This window comes from Populus alba, chromosome 19 (assembly GCF_005239225.2).
Source record: "Populus alba chromosome 19, ASM523922v2, whole genome shotgun sequence".
Lineage (NCBI taxonomy): Eukaryota > Viridiplantae > Streptophyta > Magnoliopsida > Malpighiales > Salicaceae > Populus > Populus alba.
The window spans coordinates 3,985,793-4,013,788 of NC_133302.1; the positions used below are offsets into that span (position 1 = coordinate 3,985,793).

Sequence of the window (27,996 nt, forward strand, 5' to 3'; positions counted from 1 at the left end):
TGAATAAATTGCCTTCGATCTGTTCAAGCCAATCGGCGGGTGACACGTTGCCGCTGCACTGGATTTTGTTCTCCTGCGGGCAAACTCGTGCAATCGGTGGTGAAATCGCGATTTCATGCGATTTTGCCCGATTTTAACTGTTTAAAATCCGATTTTGCTCATTTCCGAGTTTTATGAACGATTTAGCACGTAAAGTCTACATTGACTCGTAAAAACGGACGATTTTACGAGTTGACTCGCGATTTTAACAACCATGGTGGTAGCTCTATCAAGTGCGGAAGCCGAGTTTAGAGGTATGGCAAAGGGGCTTTACGAGCTTTTGTGGCTCAGACACCTGCTCTCAGAAATTGGCTTTGCACCCAATTCAGAAATGAATTTATATTGCGATAATAAAGCCGCGATAGAAATGTCTCAAAACCCAATCCAACATGACAGAACGAAGCACATTGAGATAGACCAACATTTTATTAAACAGAATCTTGAAGAAAAGGTAATTCGCTTTCCGTTTGTCAGATCAGAGGACCAACTTGTGAACATGCTTACAAAAGCCGTCTCAAACAAAAACTTTCACAGCTCACTTGACAAGCTGGATATCAAAGACATTTCTACACCAACTTGAGGAGGAGTGTTGGCATGAGCTGTACAAACCGAGAGACAATAGGAAACTATAGTTGTAATAGTCATGTTTATCTTCTATTTATGTAAATCCTGATTGTCATGGGATTGTAATTGTTTCCTTTCCAAACACAACTAGAAAGGCTGTACATTGTGATGTATAAATCCCCTGTTTCTGCAATAAGAAAATACGATTGAATTCTGCAAAAACCCTACTCAAATTAACATTTAGCAGTTTTTCCTCAAGGCCAAGGATTTAAGCAAGAAGTTCGTTTTTTCTTGGATGAGAGCAATAAGGCTGGTTTTGTACCTCTTAATGACAGGGAACTTTCCTGGTTTTTTGTCAGCCAAGGCTAGCACTTAGAACTCTTCATCCCTTTAATTTCCCTCTCATTTTAGCAAGACACAAATATCGGTTCATGTGATCAGATCATTTCAGGGGAAGTTTTATAGTGAGCTAATTTTGATTTCAGGGGAAAAGATAGCAGGAGAGGCAGAGAAAATGCAAAGGGATGTGCTTGAGAAATGTACAGAAAATTTTCCATCGGAATACCTGGACGTGGTCCGGCATGCCGATCCTTCCTCATTATCATGGGCACCATTGATGTTTAGGCCTCCATGGGGGATCATATTTGGAAAACTAAGCAAAGGAAATGTGACAGTAGCTGGTGATGCTATGCACCCCGTGACTCCTGATCTAGGAAACGGTGGTGGCGCGTCGCTAGAAGACGCTGTGGTTTTGGGCAGACACATTGGCAATTCAGTTATGAACAACGGAGGACTGATTGTTCCAGGAGACATGGCTAAAGCCATAGATGATTATGTGAAGGAAAGGAGGTGGCGTGCCGCCATGCTTGTCACAGCATCGTATTTAACCGGACGGATGCAGCAAGGAGAGAAATGGTGGATAAAATATCTCAGGGACAGAGCACTTTACAAGTACTTTTCCGGCTGGCTTGCTAGACTAGTATTTGTTTATGACTGCGGAAGACTTCCTGCAATTTCCTTTGGTGAAATGGATCTGTCCAGTAAGAAGGACTAAATTTTCCTTTCCTTCTGTCTTTTTTTTTTCTTCAAAGTTATTGTCAATGTTGTTTTGGTTTGCTATTATTATTTGCCTCACATTATTGTCATATATGTGTGTGTATGGTTCGCTTTCTTATGTGAGAAAATTTGGGTAGTAAAAAATAATTTTTGTGTAAAGAAAAAAAAAACTAAAAAAAATAACTTACGAATAGTTTTCAGATCCAGTCTTAGAGATTGGTTTGAAAAACGATGTGAATAATTGGGTTATTATATAAATGGTACTAGGTCAATTATTTTATTAAACAATAGTTTTTTATTTGTCTCTTACAAAGACACTAAAGTGATTGAGTTTAATGGGTTTTGCAAGACAAATATTTTATCTGATTCAATTAAAAATTTATCTTGTGTCAAACTTTGAATCTTTAATTTTTTAAGATCAACCAGTTAATTCCGACTATGTTTAGTAATTATATCTTTAAAAGATGAAAATATTTTAAAAGGATATATTTGTCATTAAATCATTGATCCACCACTAATTAGTTTTCATCCTTTTCTCTTTAAGAGAGAAAAATGATGTTTGTTAAAATTTTAATGAAAAAAAACTAGTTTTTTTTAGTCAATAAGTTTTATTTGATGAAAAAAAAATTATATTATGGTGTTTTTTTTTTCTTGTTGGAAAAAGTAGATTAAGATTAACAAAAAAAAATTGATTTAATTTTGTATTTTTTTGTACTAATTAGAGCTATTTTAATTAAGAATTTAGTTTTTTGATACTATAAGAGAGTCTATTAGATGTTTTAGAGAAAAAAATAAATTTGTATTTATTTTTCAAATTTTCAACTTAATCTTTACTTAGCACTAATATTTTTTTAAAAAAATTATTAGTGTATAGAAAACCTCAATCAATTTTATTAAATGTACACTTCAAATCTAAAATTTACAATCAAATTTATATTTTACCGCTAGCAAACATGTTGACAATGGTTAAATTTATTTTTTATGAAAAATAAATTTTAATCCGACTTACCCAACAAGCGACATCTAACCTAACCTTGGACTCATGCGCATGCAAGGTAAAAAAAATTCATTCGACCATCCTGGTGATGCCATAAATCACACCTGTTACAACGTACTATGATGATTTTTTCTCATTTGTAAATTCATAAAATACAATATTAGAAAATGTTTATTCCCTAAAAAGTAGTTTTTGAAAAATTATTTTCTAAACTTTCTTGTGTTTATTTGTCATTATAAAAGTTGGTCAATGGAAAACATTTCCTGGTCAACGGAAAACACTTTTCAGTCAAAGAAAAATTTGGTTTGGTTTTCAAGAAAGTGTTTTTTTTTTTTTAGCTGTGTTTGTTTTCCGGAAAGTGGTTTCCGGTAAATCACTTTCCAAACTTTCTTGTATTTGTTTGCCATTAGAAAAGTTAGTTAACGAAAAATACTTTCCAGTAAAATAAAAATTTGGCTTGGTTTTCAGGAAAGTGTTTTCCTGAAAAATTTGGCCGAAAAACACTTTCTGCAAGTTGTGAAAAATTTAGAAATATCATTATTTGCTGATTATATCAAATTTTATCCTCAAACTTTTGATTGCTATATATATATTTTTTTTAATATTTATTTTTCAATTTCATCTCTTAAAATTTTATTTTTATATTAACTTTGGTCTTTATTTTTATAATTGCTATTTGCTTTTTCCTTATCATTTTTTTTATAGAAATTTTTTATCTATCAAATTTGATCCTTATTCTTTTGATTGTTACTTATTTTATTTAAAATAATTTATGAAATTTTGATTATTATTATTTTAATTTCTTCATCTTTTATTTTTTTTATTTTTTTAGAATTGATCTCTATTATTTTAATTTTAATTTATTTTATTTAAGATAATTTATGAAATTATAGTTTTTTTTTCAATTTCATTCCCATTCAACTTTTTAATTTGTAAGATTTGTTCCTCATTATTTTAATAAACTTGAGAAAAATAAAATATTAATAAGTTATTTTTCAGCTCATTTTCCATAACATAACCAAACACTAGAAAGTGTTTTTCTAACTTATTTTTCATTACACTACCAAACATCAGAAAATACTTTTTTCGAATTCATTTTTCAAAAGAACACTATTTTCCAGCAAACAAATAGGGCCTTATTGATTAAACTTTTCCATTTGCCTTTCTAATCCATGAATACATCTAGATTTGTTCATTAAAACCATCTTAAAAAATAGTGAATGAATTAAATTTATAAAATATTAAAAATTAAATTAGTTATAATTATAATTATAAACTCTAACCCCACCTAGATATATTAATAAACACTTCTAGACACAACACTAAGATCATTAAGATCTTGTTTGGAAATGCACGCCAACCCGTGTTTTCAAAAAAAATCAAAATTATTTTTTTTGTTAAAAATTAATATTTTTTATATGTTTTGAATTGTTTTAATGCGTAATTTTAAAAAAATAAAAAAATATATATTATTTTAATATATTTTGGCATAAAAAACACTTTAAAAAATAATCGCAATTACTTCTAAACAAGCTTTAAAGATCTTAGATGCTACCCTTAAAAAAATATGACACATGCGTTTAAAAGTTAAAACACTGTAAATATTGAGGAATTAAGGTGGTATTTGAGAATACAGTATGCTTATATCAAAAAATCAATTTAATTTAATAGTTGAAGTTATTAGATTGGGTCTCAATATATAATTTTATATTATTTTTTAACACACTTCTTCAAGTAAAAAACTCTTTAGGGTTAAAATTTACACGAACCCGCACTACTTCATGTTTAATTTTTATCAAATACATGGAAATAATAAGATTCGAACTTGTGATCACTCAATTATTAAGACTATGATACCATGTCAAATAATCAACTTAACTCAATAGCTTAAGCTGTTAGATGATATCCCATTATATGATTCATATTATTTTCTAATAGATTGAAACTGCATTTCTTAAAATTTTAATTTTGTTTTAAAATTATTATTTTTTTCAAATTATTTTGATGTATTAATATTAAAAATAATTTTTAAAAATAAAAAATAAAATTATTTTAATATATTTCTAAATAAAATATTAAACCATAAATATTATTATACTCTCAAGTCTCAACCATCTCGTCAAATTTCAATACATTAAACGAGAAAAGATGCCGTTAAGTTTTGTCTTCTTTCAATAATGCATGTTCACTTTTAATTAGGTGTCAAACTCAGCTTAGGTAATAATATTGGGAAATGCTTGGATTGTTAGATTATTACGTCAATATATAAGTCATCAAAACATCTATATTTATTAAAACAGTAGTTTTTTCTTACAAGATATTGGTTTGGTTAATTTAAATCAGGTTTAATTAGGTTAATAGAATAATTAAAATCCTAATTCATCAATGAATTTGATATATCTAATTAAATTTGAATTTAACTGAAAAAAATAATTATTAAATTAATATTTTATCTGATACAATTAAAAATTGAGTTTAGGTTACGTTTCATTTTATTTATGAAATCAATCCATCAAATTGCCTAAATTTAATAATTATGATTTAATTTGATATCATATATTTGAAATTTTATCAAAGTCAAACATCAAATGATTGCTTAACTTTAAGTCTTAATCAGTTCTTTATTACTTTAATTTGTATGTGCTGTGAATTCCAACAACCACAAACAAAAAAATGCTTTTGATGTTTCTTCCTAGAATAAAACTGCTCTCGATTCGCTAATTAGTTTTGACATTATTAATTTAAGTTTTTTTACAAGAATACTAGTAACAATCTTGTAATTGACATTGCAAAGGCCAATCAGTGTGTGTGATTTTATCAGCAATATTTTTAATGGTAAGTACTCTAAAGCAAATTCTCTAGAATATTTATGACTAAAATTCTTATAAAAAAAACTTAAATTAATAATGTCAAAACTAATTAGCAAATCGCAAAATAATTTTATTCTAGTACGGAACATAACATATAATATCATAGTGGCTTAGAAGGTTGTGCATTTCATGAGACAGACAAAAAGAAAAAAGGGAGATGATGGCTATTAAAATGGATTTGAAAAAGACCTATAATAAATTACAATGAGATTTCATTGGTGATACAAAACTGCCATATGATATGGTATTTTTTATTATGAAATGTATAGAATCTACTTCTATTAATGTTTTATATGGATTTTAAATCATCTTGAGATATAAAATAAAATTATTTTTAATATTAATATATTAAATGGATCGAATACTTCAAGAAAAAATAATTTTAAAAAACCTTCTCTTAAAACATAAAACCAAGCGAGCTGCAAGGCAGCCGCCTCATCTGCACTCTCCTCGAACTTTCTTATCTATAACTCCAAAAGATACGTGACCGAAGAGATTGCCTTTCTTCTTTCTTCCCTTCCTTCTTTTTTTTCTTTTAATCTTAGGCTCCGTTTGTTTGCAGGAAAATGAATTTCTTTTGGAAAGTGAATTCCGGGGAAAGTGAATTCCTGGAAAGTGAATTCCGAGAAAGTATTTTCCGATGTTTGGTAGTGTTATGGAAAATGAACTGGAAAACACTTTCCAGTGTTTGGTTATGTCATGGAAAATGAGCTGAAAAATAACTTATTAATATTTTATTTTTCTCAAGTTTATTAAAAATAATGAGGAACAAATCTTACAAATTAAAAAGTTGAATGAGAATGAAATTGAAAAACAAAATTTCATAAATTATCTCAAATAAAACAAATAATAATCAAAATAATAGGGATCAAATCTAAAAAATTAAAAAAAAATGAAAAAATGAAGAAATTAAAATAATAATAATAATCAACATTTCATAAATTATTTCAAATAAAATAAGTAACAATCAAAAGAATGAGGATCAAATTTGATAAATAAAAAATTTCAATAAAAAAATGATAAGAAAAAAGTAAATAGCAATTATAAAAATAAGGACCAAAGTTAATATAAAATAAAATTTTAAGAGATGAAATTGAAAAATAAATATTCAAAACAAAATATATATAGCAATCAAAAGTTTGAGGATCAAATTTGATATAATCAGCAAATAATGACATTTCTAAATTTTTCACAACTTCCGGAAAGTGTTTTCCCCTCAAATTTTTCAGGAAAACACTTTCCTGAAAACCAAGCCAAATTTTCCTTTTACTGGAAAATGTTTTCCATTGACCAACTTTCCTACTGGCAAACAAACACAAGAAAGTTTGGAAAGTGCTTTCCCGGAAACCAAACACAGCTAAAAGGAAAACACTTTCCTGAAAACCAAGTCAAATTTTTTTTTTACTAAAATTAACTGGAAAGTGTTTTCCGTTGACTAGAAAGTGTTTTCCGTTGACCGGAAATTGTTTTCCGTTGACCAACTTTTCTAATGACAAACAAACACAGGAAAGTTTGGAAAATGGTTTCCCGAAAAGTAGTTTCCGGGAAACAAACAAGGCCTTAGATGCTGCAACTCTAGATTATAAAAAATTATTGTCCACAAATATTTATTATCCTTATTTTATCATAGATTATAATCCTTAATTAAAAAAATATAGCTCGGATAATTACAACTATGAATTAGGACTGCTTCCTTGTTCACAACAACAATAACATCTTTAATATAAACATATTAATGATTACTAATTCCTTGATTAATTTCTAGATTTGAAAACATTATCTTATTTATTTAAATGTGGTTCTATTGTTTATTTATTTATTTAAATAGTTTAAAGAAAAAGATTTAGTTTTATTAACTCGCAAATTGGCTAGATATCCATGAAAAAAAAACATTATATTCTTTTTTTTTAGATTAATGTACGTGTTCGAGTCAACTTGCGTGCACCTCGACTAATCTCATGATCTCAAAGTTATCCTTTAATAATTCTAAAATTAAAGAACTTGAATTGATAATCTCTTAAGACCAATTCCAGAATTATTGAGTTCCACTTCTTATTATTATATTCTTAATTACTTGCAAGATAGGGTATGTATACAAGTGAGTCACGGTCAGACTTGGAGCCCAAGCACATGGGGTTATAATAAGAACAAGACGAGGCACCCTGTAGAAGGAAACACGCATACACGCAGAGGGAGAGAGAGATGGAAATGATGGAGGATGTGGTGATAGTCGGAGCAGGAATTGCAGGGTTGGCAACAGCAGTGGCTTTGAAAAGAGTAGGGGTCCGAGCCCTGGTGTTAGAGAGATCAGAAGGGCTAAGAGCCACAGGTGCAGCCTTGACTCTATTTCCAAATGCTTGGCTTGCTCTTGATGCTCTTGGTGTTTCTCACAAGCTCACCCCCATTTATGCTCCTATATCGATGTAATAAGTTGTTCCTCTACACTAATTCTATTCTTTTGATCATGTTTGTCCATCGTTTCTTGAATTTGAATATTATATATCTTCTGGGTGATTGATTAGTTTCCTGTGCACTTCTCTTTTCCTCTTGTATGATTTAGGGGATATGTAACCAATGTTAGTGCTGGAGATGTTCAACAAGTCCACGTCCGAGTGGCCAATAATGGGTAAACTTTTTTAACCTTAATAAAATAATTTCTTGATTAATTTTTTATTACAATTTCATGCAAGGATCTGGGTATAATAGAATTTTTTGTCGGTTCAATATTATAGTAATACTGATGTATAATGGACAGACCGGATTCCTTCATGTTTATGCCGACAAAAGTACTTCACTCTCATCAACATTCGCTTCCTATGAGGTACTTCTGGGTGTGAATTAATGCCTTGTTTTGTGTGAAATAGGAGCGATGGACAAGGAATTAGGACAATTCACCGCAAAGCACTGCTAGAGGCACTGGCAGAGGAATTGCCGGTTGACTCAATTCAATTCTCTTCCAAGCTAGCTGTCATTGAAAATGAAGAGCAAGACGGTGCTTCCATTGTTGTTATACATTTGGAAGATGGAACTACAATCAGATCTAAGGTTCTGATAGGCTGTGATGGGGTGAACTCGGTGGTGGCACGTTGGCTAGGACTGGCAGAACCAGTCCATTCAGGGCGGTCTGCTGTGCGAGGTTTAGCAGTTTTTTCTCAAGGCCATGGATTTAAGCAAGAAGTTCATCAGTTTGTGGATGCGGGCAAAAGAGCTGGTATTGTTCCTCTTAATGACAGAGAACTTTACTGGTTTTTAACCTACAACGGTTAGCACTAAACCCTTCCTTCTTTCTCGTTTTAGCTGGACACAAATGATCGTTCATGTCAGATCATTACAGGGAACATTTATTCTGAACTAATTTTCAATTCAGGAGATAACATGGCGGGAGATCCCGAACAAATACAGAGACAAGTACTTGAGAAATATGCAGAAAAGTTTCCTTCATCATACCTAGACGTGGTCCGGCATGCTGATCTTTCAACGGTAACATGGGCATCGTTGAAGTTTAGGCAGCCATGGGGGATCATATTTGGAAAGCTAAGCAAAGGAAATGTGACAGTAGCTGGTGATGCTATGCACCCCATGACTCCTGACCTAGGACAAGGCGGTGGTTCATCCCTAGAAGACGCCGTGGTATTGGGCAGACACATTGGCAATTCAGTTATAAACAATGGAGGGCTGATTGTTCCAGGAGACATGGATAAAGCCATAGATGATTATGTGAAGGAAAGGAGGTGGCGTGCTGCTTTTCTTGTCACAGGATCATATTTAGTAGGATGGGTGCAGCTCGGTGGAGATAAATGGTGGGTGAAATTCTTAAGGGATGGAATATTTTACAAGTATCTTTTTGGCAGGATGTCTGGACTTGTGCATAAAGATTGCGGCAAACTTCCTGCTATGTCCTCCGGTGATATGGATCACTCAAGTAAGAAGGACTAGATTCAATTTTGGCATGTAGATTCTGCAGATGAGTGGTTTCAGACAATGGCTCTCTATTACTAGTTAACGAGTCTTTTTTATATTATTTGATTACTGTCTTCAGAAAAATAAAATAAAAACATGCCTTTCTATACTCTGTAATTTATAATTTATGTTATGAAAAAATAAAAATTCAGTCAAAACCGTTTCTTTTAGTACTGTTATGGAGTGTTTGTACTTTGTAGGCTTGATCATACTCTAACTCGAGTTAGTGCAAATTTCAGCTTGGTGCCTATATGCTTATTGACTCGATCAAAGCACAGATAAATTAACAGAAAGTATATAGACCCATGTTATTATTGTTCTTTTCCCAGGAGATCCAAAGGCTCTTGCATTACACAATGGAAGATGGCAAATTCCTATTTCATAATCTCTCGAAAAAACTGAAATTACAAAGATTAAAACTTATTTTGCTCACGGAAGCTTGTTAAATCTTCTTGTATCCCATGTTATTGATCTTCTCTTTGAATTGGAGATCCAAAGGCTCTTGAATTACACAGAGAAAGAAGGAACAATTTCTCATTTTCAAATATCTTGAGAAAATTGGAACCACTAGGATTGAACCTTATTTCTTGAAAGAAGTTAGCTATATTCATGGATATAAGACCCACTATAAAATCAACTCGATCCAAGATTTGAGTTCTTAGTCACCCAAGCTATGATTTTTTATAGGAAAAAAAAAACCCAAAATATTATTTTCATAAAATAAAATCTAGTAGCAAAAAAAAAAAACAGAAATGTCCCGTCCCTGAACTTTTTTCAACCTAGGAGCATCAATTCCCATTTCAGTATATAACTTAAAATCTCAATACAAGACATATTTGACCTGAGTGAATACAAAAGAAAAGAAGAAACAAGAAAAAAAATTCTGTCAAAATATGTTTTTTCATCTTCCCGGTATTGATAAAGGGATCCCTCCAACTCTCACTCCAGTATCCTTTTCTTTCCCTAGAACTACTCAACGAGCTCCATGTTCCTTAATGTTTAAAGGGAGCAAATACCTCCCCGACACCCCAAAGAATGTAAGCTTTCATTATTTTTTGAACGTGGGGTTTCCATCCTCTGCACTTGAAATAATGGAAACAAAGGGAAAGAAGGGATGGAGCGGAAGTCGACGGGATACAGATCTCACACTCAAGGGAACTTCTCCACACTCAAAACCTATAGTTGAAGTCTACAGTCAAGACTGCACAGCTAACCTCTGAAGATGCTCGAAGAAAAACTTGAAGGCTCACATCATCCGTGAATATTATATCTGACCCAGCAGCCATCTCATTGGCATTATTGTATGTAGCTGATGGGTTCAACTTTGCCAATAAGAACCTTGCCTGATAAGGTGACATGAGATAATGAGATCGAGCAAGTTTCTATGAAATAGCTAACTTCCAGTTCACTAGTGCAACAGTGGACGCCCAATGTGGAATTAACAATTTTTTATTTTTTTTTAAAGGATCTTTTTTGGGTCCCCAATTATAGAAATTGCTCTAAACTGACAGCTATTAATTAAACAATTGGAACAAGGGACCATTATCCAGCTAATTTCAACAGCATAGCATAGGTAGAACACCAATCATGCTGCCCAGTTTTGTATGTAGAAGTCAGTTATGTATAGATCCTTAGTCTCTTATGAATTCAATACATTGCATATCATGATATCAAGGAATTTTATTGTTTGTGGGCAAGGCCACAAGGGTTTAATTTTTGAAGAAGAAGAGGAAGAGTGAGATAAAACTAACCTGGGATCCATGCTGATCACACACCACCAATCTAGGAACGGGAAAACGTTCATGAATGATCGCTTGGGCATCGTCTTTGGGTGCTTGCAATAGCTGTGCAAACACCTGCAGGAGGGAGAAAGCATTGCATTTAAAAAGAAAAATTAACAAAAAGACGAACATAAGACACTCACAATACAGCACAGCACCTTCCACAGAGCTGGCTTTGGGGCACTGGTCAGGGAAAGAATACTTAAGACTAGAGTTTTAGTACTCAGTAATTCTGCTAGAAACCTAGGGGCATAAATAATTAAATGAACATTGTAGGACAGTTTTCTGTACAAAAACTCCACACGGAGTTGATGATAACTATATGATAAGGACACGATGGGTAGTTGAAGCCTTATACACATGCATGTGTGTGTGCACGCACGGCTCCTGCATGAGTGCAAGTTTGCAGGAGTGACTTCAGTGTGCAAAACAAAAGCTAAGTTTTCCAGTTGTTTCCCTAGAATTGCCAATAAATTCCCCAAAATTGCACTTGCAAACTTCGTTATCATGCCTCATCTAGCCCTACTTGATGCCTCTTACACCTTCAGTTATTTTTGGTATGACAGGAACGACCCCTTTCCCCCTATGTAGCACAAAATTCCCGAGTAGGAAAAGTTAAGGGTAACATTCAACCCCAAAAGTGTGGTTAAATGTTACCCTCCAAGGGTTGGGAGTAAAAAATTCATCAAGGGGGATTTTATTTTTTTTTGTGCTTTCCCTCTCATTTTTAATTTATCATCTAATTTTCTCTATTTATCTTACACCTTGCATATGGGATCCATCTTTATAATTTTTATTTTTACAATAAGGTTTAATTCAAGAAGTGGTTTAATTTTTAATGGGACCCCCTATTACTCATTATCTTTTAAACTTACCCCAAACACATAACACATCACCCCTTAACAAGATTTTACACCCATAACACTTTCATCCTTAAATCTTACTTAAAATTTCCAATCCAATTCATTAACCTCATACCAGACACAACTTTACTGTAAACAAAATGGTTATCAAATTTCTAATGATTTTTTTTTTAATTCAACAGTTACAGGACCTCCTTACTAAGAGACACCAATTAGACAGAAGGTCCACTAGTAAAATTCTAGCAATATTGAACTTGAATAATCCAATTAAATACAAAGTAATTTTTTTAAGTAAACTAATCATAAAGGAAAAATTAAACATGATTAAGTCCATGAATTCCATCACCCATGCACTCATCCTAGTTTTGCACATGACAAGCATGATGCCAAATAATGGTAATTTGCAGATCTACACTTGTATAAAAAAGTAAAGCTATGGAGGGATTCATATCTTAGCATCTTCTATACATTTAGTTGGCATTATTTTTATGACATCCTTTCTAAAATGGGAGGTAGTGTCCTGTCAATAGTTGACAGAAAAAATTATCATTGGAAGATCCTCAAGCAACGAAGCTCACATAAGCATTACTGGTGTGTTGCTCCTAAGGAATCAAAATCCCACAAGTGCAAAGAGGTAATCCAAATGTCTGACATGTGGCTTGCAAGCCATTGTAGAATAAATAAACTTGGGATTCTAAATCCATCTCAAATTTAGATCCCCATGAAAGTGCCACAAAGCAAAAGCCCATACCTGGTGCTCTGGCTGATTCTGGTAACCCAAGTTACGCCATTGAGCTATTGTCATTCCATGAAATACAACAACACTAAAGTATGAATCCAGTAAGAGAATACGATCAGCTCCAATAGAAGCGACATCCAATAATGCAGGTTGAGGCAGTGAGTTAAATGAATATGATATTAGCGATGGTTGAATCATGACAGCAGCATTGGTAATGTTTTCACGGTTCAACAACATGCGGAAATAAGCTGTCTCATCTGGGCTGTTATTGAAAACCTGATGCAGCCAAATAAGGGAACATATAATAACACTTAACATGCACATGTTAAATCACTTCAATTTAGTGTAAAACCAAAAAGAAAGTGGGAATAGCAGATGACCTTCAAAATCAATTAGTTACCTGTACAAATTGTGATCTTCGCAGATTAAACATAAACTGAGGGAAGAAAGAGAAAAACGAGTTCAATGTAAAAGATGATGGATCATCCTTCCGGTATTCACCAAATTTGGAACAAAAGCGGATGAGATTTCGGTCTAGCCACCTAGTGGCATCAAATCCTTCCTGTGAGAGAAATCCCAGAGAATCAGGAAAATATACAGAAGCTACATGCAAACAATTAAATCAATGCTTGAGTTTCAATGGAATGAACAAATAAATGTCAGTTCTATAAAGCGTGACACAATTATCACCAAGGAAACTGTAAAAGAAAGATCATAAAAAGATGGCATTCCAAGATAAACATCAACCAAAACAAGAGCACATAAATTTTGTAGCAATGGCAATATTTGGAAAAAAAATTTAAACACAAAATAAGTTTCTTCCTTATTTAAACAACAGGTAATTATTTCAGTCAAACATGAAACAGTAACAAACTGACAAAACACATGACCAACAGCTAGGGGTGTTCAAAAAAACTGACCAACCGATTAAACCGAAACAACCGAGAAAAAATTAACCGAAAAAACTGAACCAATAGAAAAAACCGATTAAAAAATAAAAAAAAACCACCTGGTCCGGTTCGGTTCCGGTTTAAAAGGCTTAAACCGATTAAACCGAACCAAAACCAAACCGGTTTAATTGAATCTAAAAAAATATATAAAAAGGAAAATCCTAAAGTAAACCTAATAATAAATACCCCCCCAAAAAAAAGAAAAAAAAACTTTCCAGCCCACCCCCCTCCCCAAAACCTTTCCAAGCTGCTCCCCCTCCCTCTTCCCTTTTCCCCCTTCCCCCTTCCCTTTTCAGCAACCCCACCCATCCCTCCCTCCCCGCTCTCTCTCCCCCCCCTTTTCCCTTTTCCAGTGGCCCTACCCCTCTCCCTCTCCCTCTCCTCTGTGCACAAGGAAGGCTTAAAGCAACTCATTTTCTCTTATATTGTTGCCTTTCTACTCTCTACTTTACAGGATGCTATTGAAATCTTTGTTAACATGTAGTTGTTCTAATATGGATAGATCCAGTGATTGTGATTCAATTAAGGGAGATCTTTCAGATCTCAACCGAAGAGCTTGGATTCAAAGTTTTCAACAAGGATTTTTTTGAATGTGATTCGGCCAAGTTTGTCCAGTGATTGTGATTCAGCCAAGTTTTCTCTTATTTAATTGATTTCGGTTTTTCTGATTTCTAAGGCTAAAAAACCGACCCGAACCGAACAAAACCGGTTCGGTTTGAACAGGTTTTTGGTTCGGTTCGGGTTATATTAACAAAGAATAGTATTTTCCAGTTCGGTTGAATTTTTATGTTAAAACCGGACCAAACCGGACCATGAACATCCCTACCAACAGCATTACAATTGCCAATCAGATATTTATTTTAAGAAAAAGCGAAGTTTTGACAAGAACAACACATGCAGCAAATGATAAGCAGAGATGCTTCAAAAGAATTTTTTTAAAAAAAAAAACAATAAGCACCTCTGACTCCATTTTCAGGGATGTGAATCTCGCCATCACCACAGCTGCGGTCTCTTGGTCAAAACCTTGTACTAATTCCTGCAAAAGTGGAAAAGTTCCTCCATATCAACACTAATTCATCAGTTACAGTTTCAACAAATGCTTAGAAAATACACTAGACGAATAGTGCAAGACTAGCAATCCATAATGAGAATGGACAGGGAGAAGGAAGCTTAATCTTAATTTAACAGCAGAAACGAAGCATATGAGAGACCAGACAACATACATCTAAAGATACAGGTTATTGATCCTGGGAAACATTTTACAAATACTAAACTGAAAGGACTACATAATTAAAGGTTGCTCCTGCCTTAACAAGAGTCTTTGGGGATGTCTAACTAATGAACAGAACTGACAGAATGCATATCCTAAGCATGACAGCACAAGGGTACTGTTTTCATTTTGAACCGAGAAAAACACCTTACACAACTAATATGCCATATATATTGGACATAACCAACCTCTGAGTTAACAGCACTATCTACCCATCTTCTAGTGACAGTTGTAACCCGAAGCAATGTCATACCCTCAGGATTTTGATAACTGCATCAAAACAAAAATGTCCATCAGTATGTGATTACTGAATGGATGTTGTCGAAAAAGGAAGTGGGTGTAGCATAAAGAATAAAAAAGCATTAAGACAGCATACTCATCAAACATCATACCTTGTAAGAAACTGTAAGTATAGCTGTGGATTTGCACTTCCAGGAGCATTTGATTTTTCACTTGATGAAATATCAAAGAAGACAGTAAAACAACTACTCTTGTCAAGGCCACACATCTTCCAAGCTGTTGTATTCCCCTCACCAATGACTGTATCAGCAACACTAGGTCCTTTCTGCAAGGCTCTATAATTAGTACCAAATCCAATCTAGCTTTAATTGATGGAGAGAAGAGAGCAAAATCACATTTTATTCCCTAAAAATAAGCCAAATCCAAAATAAATAAAGCAAACAAAATGGAAATTTGAAGGCTGTAGATGGTTCAACCTTCTCCAAAGAGGTGCAAGGTCCAATAATCCCCTGAATTTTGATGTCCTTTGAACAGTTAATCTCGAGTGTTCCACTGCAAAGAAAGAAGAGAAATCGTATCACAGCCTGCCTATAGTCCATGAAATGAAAGGGTATAGAAGAAGTTTCACGACAAAGGAGAAGAAAATTATGCATAGTATGCATCTATTTTCCCAGACCATGATCCAACATCAATTCCATAACAGTGAAAATTGCTTTTGTTTTGCAATGATGACTCACTTGAAACAGAGGCCAAGAGACTTTTCTCCTGAATCAAATACACGCTTAAAGGAGTCCTTAAATACAGAATGTCCGAAACTTTCTGAGAGAACAACAAGACCACCAGTTCTTTCTACTGCAACTTTCATTTCTGCAACCCCAACCTAAAACATACAGCAATCACAGGTCAAATGATAAGCAAAACACTGCAATAGATGTGTTTTTAAAATGAATAAAATAAAAGAGCATGCTTAGATTCTTATTGGTCCCATCTAATAAAGTTTTGCTTTGTACTTAATGTAAGCAGAGATGGATTTCATTTGGAAACGACTGTAATGTCCAGGGGAAAAAACAAACTTTGTATCTTATCAACTGCCCTAGGAAGCATTCTCTTCCAGTAGGTATATCACTGTATGTTAGTAGGCCCACTTTAAATTTAACAAGACAAGGAATGTAGATGTGCTTATAAGGTTTTAAAGACAGAACAAGAAATACCTGATCTAGAGCAGAGGCAAAAAGGTCCAAAACATGACCCTGGCTGACAAGCTGCTTTGCAAGACTATCATAAAATTTGACTGCTTTCTTAAAATATGGTGCTGCATCCTTATCAAGATCCTTGTGGGAACGTACAGGATCAGACAGATCTTTTGATATAATCTGCAACACTTCAAAATGATCAGCATCTTCATAATCACCAAGGAATGAAGAAACAGAAACTAGCAAATTTTTCATTCTGAAAAACAACATTTTGACCATATGTTTTTCTTGCTCTAATCTAGCACCAGAGATTGCTAATAACACAGCAAACAAATGTAATGATGCCAAATAGAGGGCTAAGGAACCTGGAATGGCATCTGATCTATGTATTTTAATGTTAGGAAACATGGTTTGCTAATCAATATGGAACAAAATCAATATGTGATATATTTAGGCCCTATTTGGTATTGCAGCATGGCCGCGCTTTTCAAAAAATTTGAAATTTTTTTTGCTTCAAGTTAATTTTTTTTCGTGTGTTTTTGGATCATTTTGATATGCTGATGTCAAAAATAATTTTTTTTTACAAAAAAGAAAAAACATTATTTTGATACATTTCCAAGTAAAAAGCACTTTAAGAAGAAACTGCTAGCATAATGCTAATAAACACTATATAAGCACACAAACCACTAAATGCTGGTCCAAACAGCATCCATAAGAGGTTTTAACATTAGGCAGTAAAGCGTGATCCTATCAATAGTCATGAACACCGGAGGAAAGGTGGATGGAGATGGAGGGAGGGAAAGATAGAGCTAATAAGTTTACAATTAAACCATGCTCTATGCCATGAAAATCATCATTACAAATATATCTTAGCTTGACTTTTGATCCAATGTTGAGTGAATCAAGGAACAAATAAAATGTATTCTTCTAAGACAGTGCACAGTTGTTTTGATGTTCATAAATGGCTCCTTTTCCCTAACGAAAAATGAAGCCTTATCTCAATGTAAAACCATATCACCAGTAAACAATGTGAAGCAATTAGGCAATGAATGGTGCACATTGATTTTCGATTAGCATACATTGATGGTATTTAAGAATACATGGAAAGGAATCAACTCAATGAAAATAACACAACATTGCAGGTGGAGAGTTATCATCAATACAAAATTACCTAACCAACAACCTAAATCAAACTCAATTAAATAACAAAGAAAAGGAAAAATCAAAAGACAAAACACAAAAGTTGGCATTACCGCTCCTGGCCCTTCGGTGCAAGGACCACCAACTAAAGCTACAATTCTAGCTCCAGTCCCTGGCAAACAAGCTCCCAGCAATCCAGCTGCAACACTCAATGCTACTCCAGTACATCTTGAAGGCCGATTTCCTGGTGCCACCGGCCACTGATCTGTTTGCAACTCATCCAAGAGCTAAAGATAACAACAACAACAACAACAAAAATTCCTCAATCAACAACACACAATCTACATCTCAAATCGAAACCAAACAGAAACAACAAAAGATCACAATTTTCCTCAATAAACAAGAAATAAATTCCCAATTTTATTTTCCTAAAAAACAAACAACCTAATACGGGACCGCTGGCCGTGCTTTTCAAAAAATTATGAAGAAAAACAAATTGCTTCAAATTAATTTTATTTTATTTTTTTTTGTTTTTAAATCGTTTTAACACATATCAAAAATAAATTTTTTAAATATATATATTTTTCATACATTTTCACACAAAAAACACTTATCACTTGACAAACACTACCTTCAAATCAAAACACACTATAACAACGTACCGAATTGAGCGTAAATTCACAGTCAGAAGCTGGCAATAAAAACCGGCTCACACCCGAATTCTGCATTGGCATCCCCCTCTGCTGCTGATACCCACCAACACCAACAGCACCACCAGGAACATTCCTCCTGCCAGCACCACCAATACCTAACTGCTCCATAATCTGATCTTTACTAATCTCTTTAGTCCCTCTAAAAACATATACTTTGGACATATCACTAAACCCCAATTCATGAACTTGCACTTGTGTCCCAAAAGTCACAAAACCCACCATTGCATTCTCCGGCAACAACCCAACTGCCCTCTTAACCTCCGATTTGACATACTCAAACTCCTCCTCGATCATACAAGTATCCAAAACAAACACAAACGCCGACTTAACATCAAATTCCCCAACTGGATTATGATTCTTGTCACCAATAGTATACTCTATTGTCGTATACTGGCTGTACAACTCAGCAGGGAGATTGGTCTCCGAGATCATGGAATAGTGTGGAGGAAAATGGTTGCGCTGGAAGCAGAAAGGGCAGATCCAGATCTTGGCGGTGAAATCAACACGCGAGAAGCAATTCATGATGGATGTGCAGGTTTTGCAACGGAGAGGAAGGTAAGGGAGAGCTGGGATTTCTGGGTTAGAACGAATAGGGGAGATTGATGCGGCTAAAGGGATGACGCATTTGGAAGCTTCGACTTTGGTTCTGGGCCAGTTGTTCCATGTCATACGGACTGAATCAATGCCTTCTGGATCTGCGTTTGGGATTTCTGACATGGTGGATTCGATTTGAAGTGATTGAATTTATGGGGTTTGGGAGAATTTTGGGTTTTGGGTGATTTTGGGTGGCGACCCCGGCGGAGGAGGTGGAGGGGGTCACCGGATAGGACGAGGGAGGTAACGAAGGTGGAGGAGAGGGAGGTTTTTGGAGAGAGAGGGAGGTTTGTTTGTTTTACGTTTTATTTTTGGAGGAAATTTATATTTAATTTTACAACAATAGGAGTAAGTAGATTGGACGGGATAGATTATTACTTATTACTTCATATTCAAGAAAATACAAATTATTGTTTGGTGAAACTACAGTTTTAAAACCTGATTTAAGCTGATTTGAGACAAGGTACGAGTAGACGATGATCCAAGATTTAAAAAAAAAATGATTTTATTTTTAAAAATAATAATAATAAAAGTTAATGGTTGATAGTTAGTTTTTGATTGAGTTACAGGTAAATTTTTGTTTTTAACCAAGGAATGTTTTTTTATAAAACAAATTGGATTCAAAATTTGATTCAAATCCGATCACACTTCAAATGTGAAATTCAAAAAATCAAATAAAAAATAATAAAATTTTAATGAAATATATAACTAATTAGGGGTAATTAAAAAACTGAAAAATCAATTAAATCAAGAAAATAAAAAAATAACCAGAAAAATCGAACCGTGAAGAAAACCGATTAAACTAATTAAAATATTTAAAAAACTGACCAATTTAGTTAGGTTTCGGTTTCATAATATTGAAATTGAAAAACCAAACTGAAATTAATAACTTAGCCAAACCCATTACAAATTACAAAAAAAAAAACCAAAAAAATATAGTTTTTGGTTTTTAATACAAAATAATCAAACTAAAACTGAATTGAATCGAAATCAATCGGTTGGATTTTGATTTTTGTTTTAAAATAATCAAACCAAAACTGGTCTATTTGAACCAGTTTTGATTTAGTTATTTTATAAATAATTTTATTTTTTTAGGTAAAAATTGAATCGAAGTGAAAATAATCACCTCTATAACCAACCAACATATATTGAATTTAAAAGAGACTCGGAATTGTCAAAGAACCATCTCAACCCAAAAGCTTAAGCTATTAGGTGAGGTTCCAGGATATGATTTATATTATTCTCTAACACATCCCCTCAAGTGAAAGCCCTTTGGGCTTGAAACTTGCACAGACCCACATTACCTTGTGCTTAATTTTTACCAAATAAATAGGGATGGTGAGATTCGAACTCGTGATCACTTGGTCATCAAGGCTCTGATACCATGTCAAAGAACCATCTCAACCCAAAAGCTTAAGCTATTAGGTGAGGTTCCAGGATATGATTTATATTATTCTCTAACAGGAATAAATGGTTCAATCGGTCTAGTCCTTGAGTTTCAAAAATATGGGTGTAACCAATGTTAAAACTTCATCTAGTTTTCGGGCGTGTTTGGCACTGCATTTCAAAAGTGCTTTTGAAAAAAATTGATATTATTTTTTTTCTTTGAATTAATATATTTTTGATGTTTTCAAATCATTTTGATGTGTTGATCTCAAAAATGATTTTTAAAAAATAAAAAAAATATTATTGGCATACTTTTCTGAATAAAAAACATTTTAAAAAGCAGTCACAACCACACTCTCAAACACACACAGTCAAGTTGATTCAATATCTAATCAAACCAAGACTTCACTACAGAAATTGATTCATTTGAAGCCGTGCAACTCAATTTTATATAAAAATAATAATAATTTTAAAATAATATTATTTTAATTTTTTTCTTAAAAAATCATGAAATAACCACAGTTATTAAACCCGGTCCGACCCGGTGGCTGGACCGATTCGGGTTTAATAAAAGACCGGATGTGGCAACATCCCGATCAAACCTGGGCAACCCGGTCAAACCCGAATGAGACTCGTTTTTTTTTTTTTTAGATGTGGGATTTGAAACATATTAGTATATATACTATATGTTCCCAAGAAAAAAAGTCAAGTTTTTTCAATGTGGGATAAAAAATCCTTTTGGTTTAAATACTTAAACTTAAAAGGATAACATAGTATCTTTTTAATGTGGGATTTAAAGCACTTTCATATATGTACTATGTGTTCCCATGAAAAAAAGTTATGTTTTTTCCATGTGTGATTTGAAACCCATTGGTATATATACTCTATGTTTCCAAGAAAAAAATCATGTTTTTTCAATATATGATAAAAAAAAAAAAAAAAACCTTTTAGTTTAAATACTTTAACTTAAAAGGACAACATAGTATCTTTTCAATATGGGATTTAAGACCCTTTCATACATATATTCTATGTTCCAAAAAAAAAAGTTATGTTTTTTCAATGTGGAATAAAAAACTTTTTTAGTTTAAATACTTCAACTTAAAAGCTTAACATAATATCTTTTTAATGTGGGATAAAAAAAATTTTGAAATATTTTTTTAAATTTCATTATTTATAATATGTATAATATATATTTACATGGATTTTTTCATATGAAATATTAAAAGCTTAATTTGTTTTTAATTTTTCCGGGTTGACACGAGTTGACCCATGAAACCCGAGACCCGGTCCCTTGGCCGAGTCAACCCCTGGACCAGGTTTAATAACTATGAAAATAACATTAATTTAATTTATTAAGGTCAATTTGCTCGATTCATAACTCCCGTCTTTCGAGACCGGAGTTTAATAACTTCGGGTGTAGAGGTCAACTAAAACTATTTTTTTCTAAATGATATTAATAATATATCTCTAACATGTGCACTGATTTATCAAATGAATTTGATGTTAAGCTGTGTGGCTAAGCTCACACCAATGTACTATTTTTTCGAGAGTTTATGTGCATTTAATATTGTAATGTATAATAATTTTTTCAAGTATTTTTTAATTAAAAATATAATAAAATAGTAGATTTTATTTCTTATATTAATATATTAAAATCATCTAAAAACACTTTAAAAATTTAATTTAATATTTTTTCAAATAAAAAAATAATTTTAAAAAATTATAACGCAAAAATAAACTATCACTTAGTTTCATGAAAATATTCAGCCAAAAATATCTTTTGTAGTCATTAAACACCCTCCTCTATCTTCCTTGGAACCTATTAGTGTCTCTAAAGCACTCACTGATTCAAACTAGCGTGATGTCATGTCCTCTAAATTGACTACGTTAATGTATCACAATACATGACACATAATTTCACCTCTACCTAATTGTAATCTTTTGTAGTCACTAAACAACCTCTTATATTTTTCTTGGAACCTACGAGTGTCTTTGAAGCACTCATTGATTCTAATTGGTACGTTGTTATGTCCTCTAAATTGACTACATTAATGTATCACCATACATGACACTTAATTTCACCTCCACCTAATTGTAATCTTTTACAGTCATTAAATAACCTCTTCTACCCTTCTTGGAACCTACGAGTGTCTCTGAAGCACTCATTGATTCCAACTGGCGCGTTGTCATGTCCTCTTAATTGATTGCGTTAATACATCATAATGCATGACACCTAATTATAATATTGTTGGTTGTAAATGGATGTTCTGGATTAAAATGCATGTTGATGGTTCTGTTGATCAATTTAAGGCCAAATGGTTCAAACAAAGACTAGGATTGGATTGCAAAGATACATTAAGTCCTGTTGTAAAAACAGTAACCATTCATACTGTCTTAACCATTGCCATTATATAAGGTTGGTCTCTTCAACAATTAGACGTCAATGATGCCTTTCTTCATGGGTATCTCACTAAAAAGGGTTATATAAAGCAACCACCTGGTTTCAAGAGTCTGGAAAAACCAAATCATGTTTGCTGTCTTACAAAGACAACATATGGACTAAAACAAGTACCTCATGCTTGGTATTCTGCTATCAAACTAGTACTATTAGAATTTGGTTTCATCAATGATAAATTGACTCTTATCTCTTTATGTTTTTCTGATGGTTTAATCATTGCCTATTACGTAGTTTATGTTGATGATTTGATCCTCACTAGAAACAATTCGATGTTTTTTGCAAGCATTATTACCCAACTTGGACATAAATTCTCCATCAAGGATTTGGGGTCTTTACATTTTTTTCTTGGCATTAGGGTCATCTATACTGCATATGGCTTATTTTTAAATCAACATCAATATATCCAAGATTTACTTGCTAAAACAAGAATGGATGGAGCTAAGGATGTCACAACTTCGTTCTTTGTCTTGGTTTCTTTAAAGCTGGCAAATGGTTCCTCATCAGTTTATTTCGCATAATATCAACCGGTGATTGGCACATTGTAATACCTGACCTTAACTCGTCTTGATATCAGCTTTGCAATTAATAAACTCTCACAATTTAAGTATGGTCCCACACAGATCCACTGGACAACCACTAAAAGACTGTTGTGTTACCGAAAGAACACCATTTTTCATGGCATCAATATCAAGAAAACTTCAAACTCAGCACTCACATGCTTCTTGGATGCTGATTAGGCTGATAGCTTGGATGACAGAAAAATCAACTTCATCTTATATTCTCTTTTTTGGTCCCACATCCATCTCATGGAGCTCAAAAAAACAACGTGTCATTGCACAATCATCCACCAAAATTGAATACAAGGCTTTAGCAACAAATACGGTTGAGTCCATGTGGTTGCTCTCTCTACTTCACAAAACAAAGTTTCCATTACTACACTCACCTACACTCTTATGTGATAATTTGGGCGTAACATAGTTTAGCTTTAATCATGTCCAACATTCTAGAATGAAGCACATTCAAATAAACATTCATTTTATACGAGATTTGGTTGAGAAAAAATTTCTTCATGTTCGATATGTTCATACTAATGACTAACTCGCTGATTTACTCACCATACCGCTTTCTAGACAAAGAACAAAATATTTACGAGACAAGATCGACCTAACTGATGGTAACCTGTTTTTGCAGGGGCATATTAAGGAAACTAAAAAAATCACAAAAGTACTAACTCAAGTCTAGCTGTCACCATTTACATTAATACTAGATCTTGTGTATTCCATAATTCTAGTATTAGTTTTTTTTTATTTCTGTTCCGTTACATATCTTTGAATGTCTAAACTTATTTTAAGATTGTATAAAGATACAAAGCATGTACAGAGAGACTATTATGTGTTTTTTATAATACTAACAACCATAACACTTCAAATCCTATTTAGTCTGGATATGTTTTAAGTATTCGAAAGAATAAAGGGGTGCTGGTATAATTTTGGGTTTGATCTTTAAAAGATGAGGGCTTTGTTGTTTCTTTGTTTATGGATTTGAGTTTTTATTATCATTTGCTTCGAAAGGAAGGTTGGGTCATATGGTTTGATCAAGTTTGTTTTTATATTAAGGAGCCCAGCCTGTGGGGTTTGGGCTAAGCCTTTAGATAACTATAAAGCTGTATTTGGCTTGATAAAAATTTGTTAAAGAAAGATGTATTTTGTATTTTTTTTAGGTTATTAAAGTTTTTTTTTTCGACATACACGCCCAATACAATTTTCAAGCCTTGTCTTTCTGCCTTTTCAGTGTTTTTATCAAACATGGTCTTAGTTTCAGAATGAAGAAATGGACATTCGTTTTTGTTGTATGGTTTTTATTTCACTCCCTTTGGACCATGACCCAGATGGAGTGCTTCTTCATGTCACTCCGTTCGAGCACTCGCCCATTTAGAATTGACTTTTATTTCACTTCGTTTAGTCCTCAGCCCAAACAAGTTGATTTTTTTTTTTAAGAAAAAGCACCGTCACAATTATTTATTCCTTGTTTAATGTTTGGATGCCGTCTTAAATCTTGATAATTATTGGCGCCAGCGTTCAAGATGAACCAAAATAAAAATAAATAAAAAACTCATCTCTGGTTCTCTGCCATGGCAACACCACCCACCCCACTGGTGTTCAAGGTGTCTAGACGGGAACCAGTTCTGATCACCCCTTCTGAGCCAACCCCACACGAACTCAAACCTCTTTCAGACATAGATGACCAAGATGGTCTCAGAGTCCAAGTTCCTCTCATTTATTTTTACCCTTGCGATCCTTCAATGCAGAGGAGGGATCCTGTTGAGGTCATTAAGGAAGCACTTGCTAAAACACTGGTGTTTTACTATCCATTTGCTGGTAGGCTTAGAGAAGGGCCTAAGCGTAAGCTCTTCGTGGAGTGTACAGGTGAGGGTATTTTGTTTATTGAGGCTGACGCTGATGTTACCCTTGAGCAGTTTGGTGATGCGCTCTATCCTCCATTTCCTTGCTTGAAGGAGCTCATCTTTGACGTGCCTGGCTCCGGCGGGATGATTAACTGCCCTCTGCTGCTTATTCAGGTTTGTCTCCTGTGTATGTTGCTTATGGATCATCGATTCTGTCTTAGTTTACAAAGCAGGATCATCCTTCTGTGTTTTGTTTTCACACAAAATCAGAGTTCAACTCATGAAACAACACCAGCCAGGCAAATTTAACTGTGTTTCTTGAGTATGGACTAGTTAAAATGGATGTAGAAGCACAGTACGAGTAGTAAAAAAAGCAGCAAAAGAAGAAGATTTGAAAGAGAGAATGATCCCATCCGAAAGAAGAGTCCAGAATGTTTGTCAAGCAATGCCAGCCATCATTGCTTGGTAGAATATTGGAATCTTCAATTTAGTCCCCGATGTTTGCAAGAAAAGGATTTAATATTTGCTGTCCCAGTAACTTTAATTGTTTTAAATAAATAAAATTATATTTAATTTTATCAAATTAGACATCAAACGGGAATCCCGTTGCTCCGAAAAGTCAATATTTAGTATTTAATTTAATAGTCAATAGGATTATATTTAATTTTATCAAATTAGATATCATGAAAAATATCATTTGATATCATGGTAGTCTCTGTCTTTTATCCAACCATAAAAATATTTTTTACTATAGTTAAGAGTATTTTTTTAAATTATAGTTATAAAAATTACCACAATACTAAACATTTAGTTATAAAAAAAATAATAGCTAGGTTCATTCATGGTGAAGCTGGACATCTTACACAATTTCCATGTGTAACCTTTTTGTTTCCATTCTTCTTGTTGTTTCTTCTACTCTTTTTTTTAAAAGGGAAGATCTTATGTATCCATTATAGAGCATCTGGAAGAGGGTGTTTTTTTTTTTTTTTTAATTTCGTTTGCATAATGAAAAGCAATTAATAGCATTTGATATAGGTTTACAGATTTTATTTTCTAATCACAGAGAAGAAATTCATAATGTACCGACAGAACCGATTGTTGACATAGATTAACTACATGGATGAGGCGCTTGAGGTTGCATATTATTGCAGTTAAAGCAGATCAACAAGTTCCATGAGGAGTTGATTAAACTAACAGATGGTTTGTCTGTATAAAATTAACAACAGGTGACGCGTCTCAAGTGCGGCGGAATTGTCTTTGCCATCCGTCTGAACCACACCATGAGTGACGCTACTGGTCTCAACCAATTCTTTTTTTGGAATAAATCGATATATTGAAAGGATTAACTAGATAGTCAAAAACAAGATATATATAAAAAAAAAACACAATAACAAAAAGTAAATACAAAAAGAAAGAAAAAGAAAATCAACAGATACATAACCGAAAAAGAATATTAGGAATAATGAAGCTGATACACCATGCTAAAGTCTTTATTTGATGTTAGACGAATCTATAATATCTTCAGGATCCATAATTAAAAAAATGCCAATAACCATGAAAAACTTATCTGCAACTTTAGCCAATTTGAGAGGCGATGTGTGAGATTGTGCATGGAGCACAGACTCCCTCTATCCAACCAGTTTGGGAAAGGCAAGTTTTAAATGCAAGGAGCCCACCTCAGGTAACCTGCTTACACCACGAGTATGATCAACTGGTTGACACCACTGACAACGTTCCGCTTACTAAGAAGACCCATCGTTCGTTCCCTTTTGAACCTGCTCACATATCTGCTATTCGTGGCTTTGCCCCACTACACCTTCGCCATTGCTCCACATTTGATGTATTGACTGCTTTTTTGTGGAGGTGTCGAACCATTGCACTTCAACCAAACCCAAATGATGAGATGCGGATAATATGCGTTGTCAATGCTCGCAATAGATTTAACCCTCCGTTAGCTAGAGGTTATTATGGAAATTGCATAGCACCCTCAGTGGCAATGGCAACAGCAGGAGAAATCTCACGAAATTCTTTAGGCTTTACGCTGGAATTAGTGAGGAAGGCCAAGGCCAATATGACTGAAGAGTGCATGCGATCAATGGCTGATCTGTTGGTGATTAAAGGTAGACCTTGGTACACAATGGTGAGGTCTTACCTGGTGTCGGATGTGACTCGTGCAATGTTTGCAGAGATGAACGTTAGGTTGGGGTAAGCCGAAGTATGGCGGGCCAGCTAAGGGTAATGTGGCAAGCTTTCAGATACCATATAGGACAGAGAAAGGAGAAGATGGTGTTCTTGTGACTATTTGCTTACCGACTCCGGCTATGGAAAGATTTGCGAAGGACCTGGATAGCACGTTTAAGGAGCAGTCAAATGGTGGTGGCAATGCTAAATCCCCATTATCTTCCTTGTAGGGAAAATAACTATTTTTTCAAATGATATAAATGCATTCGTATTGTGTTCATTTGCTTCGAGTTCATGTGGAAAATCTAGCAGCTTTTTATATATTTATTTCAATAAATGCTTCTGTTGATTGGTCATGGACATCTAACAAGGCCTTATGCTGGACTTGCTTGAAGAGAAGAGGCATGGAACTTGTGTGTTTGATTCTATGGTGTATGTATTTTTTAAAATTATTTGAGATAATATCAGAATTTTATTTATAAAATATTTATGAGTTTAAATTTTACTATTATGTTTTAATTAATAAAAATTAAATATAAATAATATAATTTTATGCAAATTTCAAGTTCAAATGGCTTTAATTTGAAGATATACGTTA

At 33.5% G+C, this 27,996-nt stretch overlaps 2 protein-coding genes and 1 pseudogene across 2 annotated transcripts; 2 read left to right on the plus strand and 1 right to left on the minus strand.

Annotated features, from left to right (window-relative positions):
* Window positions 1-7,665: 7,665 nt before the first annotated feature.
* On the plus strand, window positions 7,666-9,660 carry LOC140954121 (monooxygenase 2-like). The gene is made up of 4 exons (XM_035063598.2): window positions 7,666-7,949; window positions 8,087-8,152; window positions 8,391-8,788; window positions 8,894-9,660. Exons 1-4 carry the CDS (start codon window positions 7,729-7,731, stop codon window positions 9,460-9,462), a joined length of 1,254 nt encoding a protein of 417 aa, XP_034919489.1. The 5' UTR covers window positions 7,666-7,728; the 3' UTR covers window positions 9,463-9,660.
* A 109-nt stretch (window positions 9,661-9,769) lies between these two features.
* LOC118052601 (protein transport protein SEC23 E) lies at window positions 9,770-19,311 on the minus strand. Its single transcript, XM_035063595.2, has 12 exons — window positions 18,325-19,311; window positions 17,776-17,949; window positions 16,541-16,702; window positions 16,067-16,209; window positions 15,806-15,881; window positions 15,482-15,654; window positions 15,278-15,359; window positions 14,778-14,855; window positions 13,270-13,431; window positions 12,882-13,145; window positions 11,238-11,342; window positions 9,770-10,829 (listed from the first exon to the last, which is right to left on the minus strand). Exons 1-12 carry the CDS (start codon window positions 19,090-19,092, stop codon window positions 10,656-10,658), a joined length of 2,361 nt encoding a protein of 786 aa, XP_034919486.1. The 5' UTR covers window positions 19,093-19,311; the 3' UTR covers window positions 9,770-10,655.
* A 5,371-nt stretch (window positions 19,312-24,682) lies between these two features.
* On the plus strand, window positions 24,683-27,682 carry LOC118052586 (benzyl alcohol O-benzoyltransferase-like; annotated as a pseudogene).
* Window positions 27,683-27,996: the final 314 nt, after the last annotated feature.

What these genes read in the sequence shown, in the direction of transcription:
- LOC140954121 (XM_035063598.2), top strand. Translation starts at nt 7,729, where the DNA reads ATGGAAATGATGGAGGATGTGGTGATAGTCGGAGCAGGAATTGCAGGG. An exon ending in GTCCGAGTGGCCAATAATGG is followed by an intron (nt 8,153 to 8,390) that starts GTAAACTTTTTT and finishes TGTGTGAAATAG; the next exon opens with GAGCGATGGACAAGGAATTA. An exon ending in CTGGTTTTTAACCTACAACG is followed by an intron (nt 8,789 to 8,893) that starts GTTAGCACTAAA and finishes TTTTCAATTCAG; the next exon opens with GAGATAACATGGCGGGAGAT.
- LOC118052601 (XM_035063595.2), bottom strand. Translation starts at nt 19,092, where the DNA reads ATGTCAGAAATCCCAAACGCAGATCCAGAAGGCATTGATTCAGTCCGT. An exon ending in TCTCTTGGCCTCTGTTTCAA is followed by an intron (nt 15,882 to 16,066) that starts GTGAGTCATCAT and finishes CTTTCTTTGCAG; the next exon opens with TGGAACACTCGAGATTAACT. An exon ending in CCCTGAAAATGGAGTCAGAG is followed by an intron (nt 13,432 to 14,777) that starts GTGCTTATTGTT and finishes TTTCTCTCACAG; the next exon opens with GAAGGATTTGATGCCACTAG.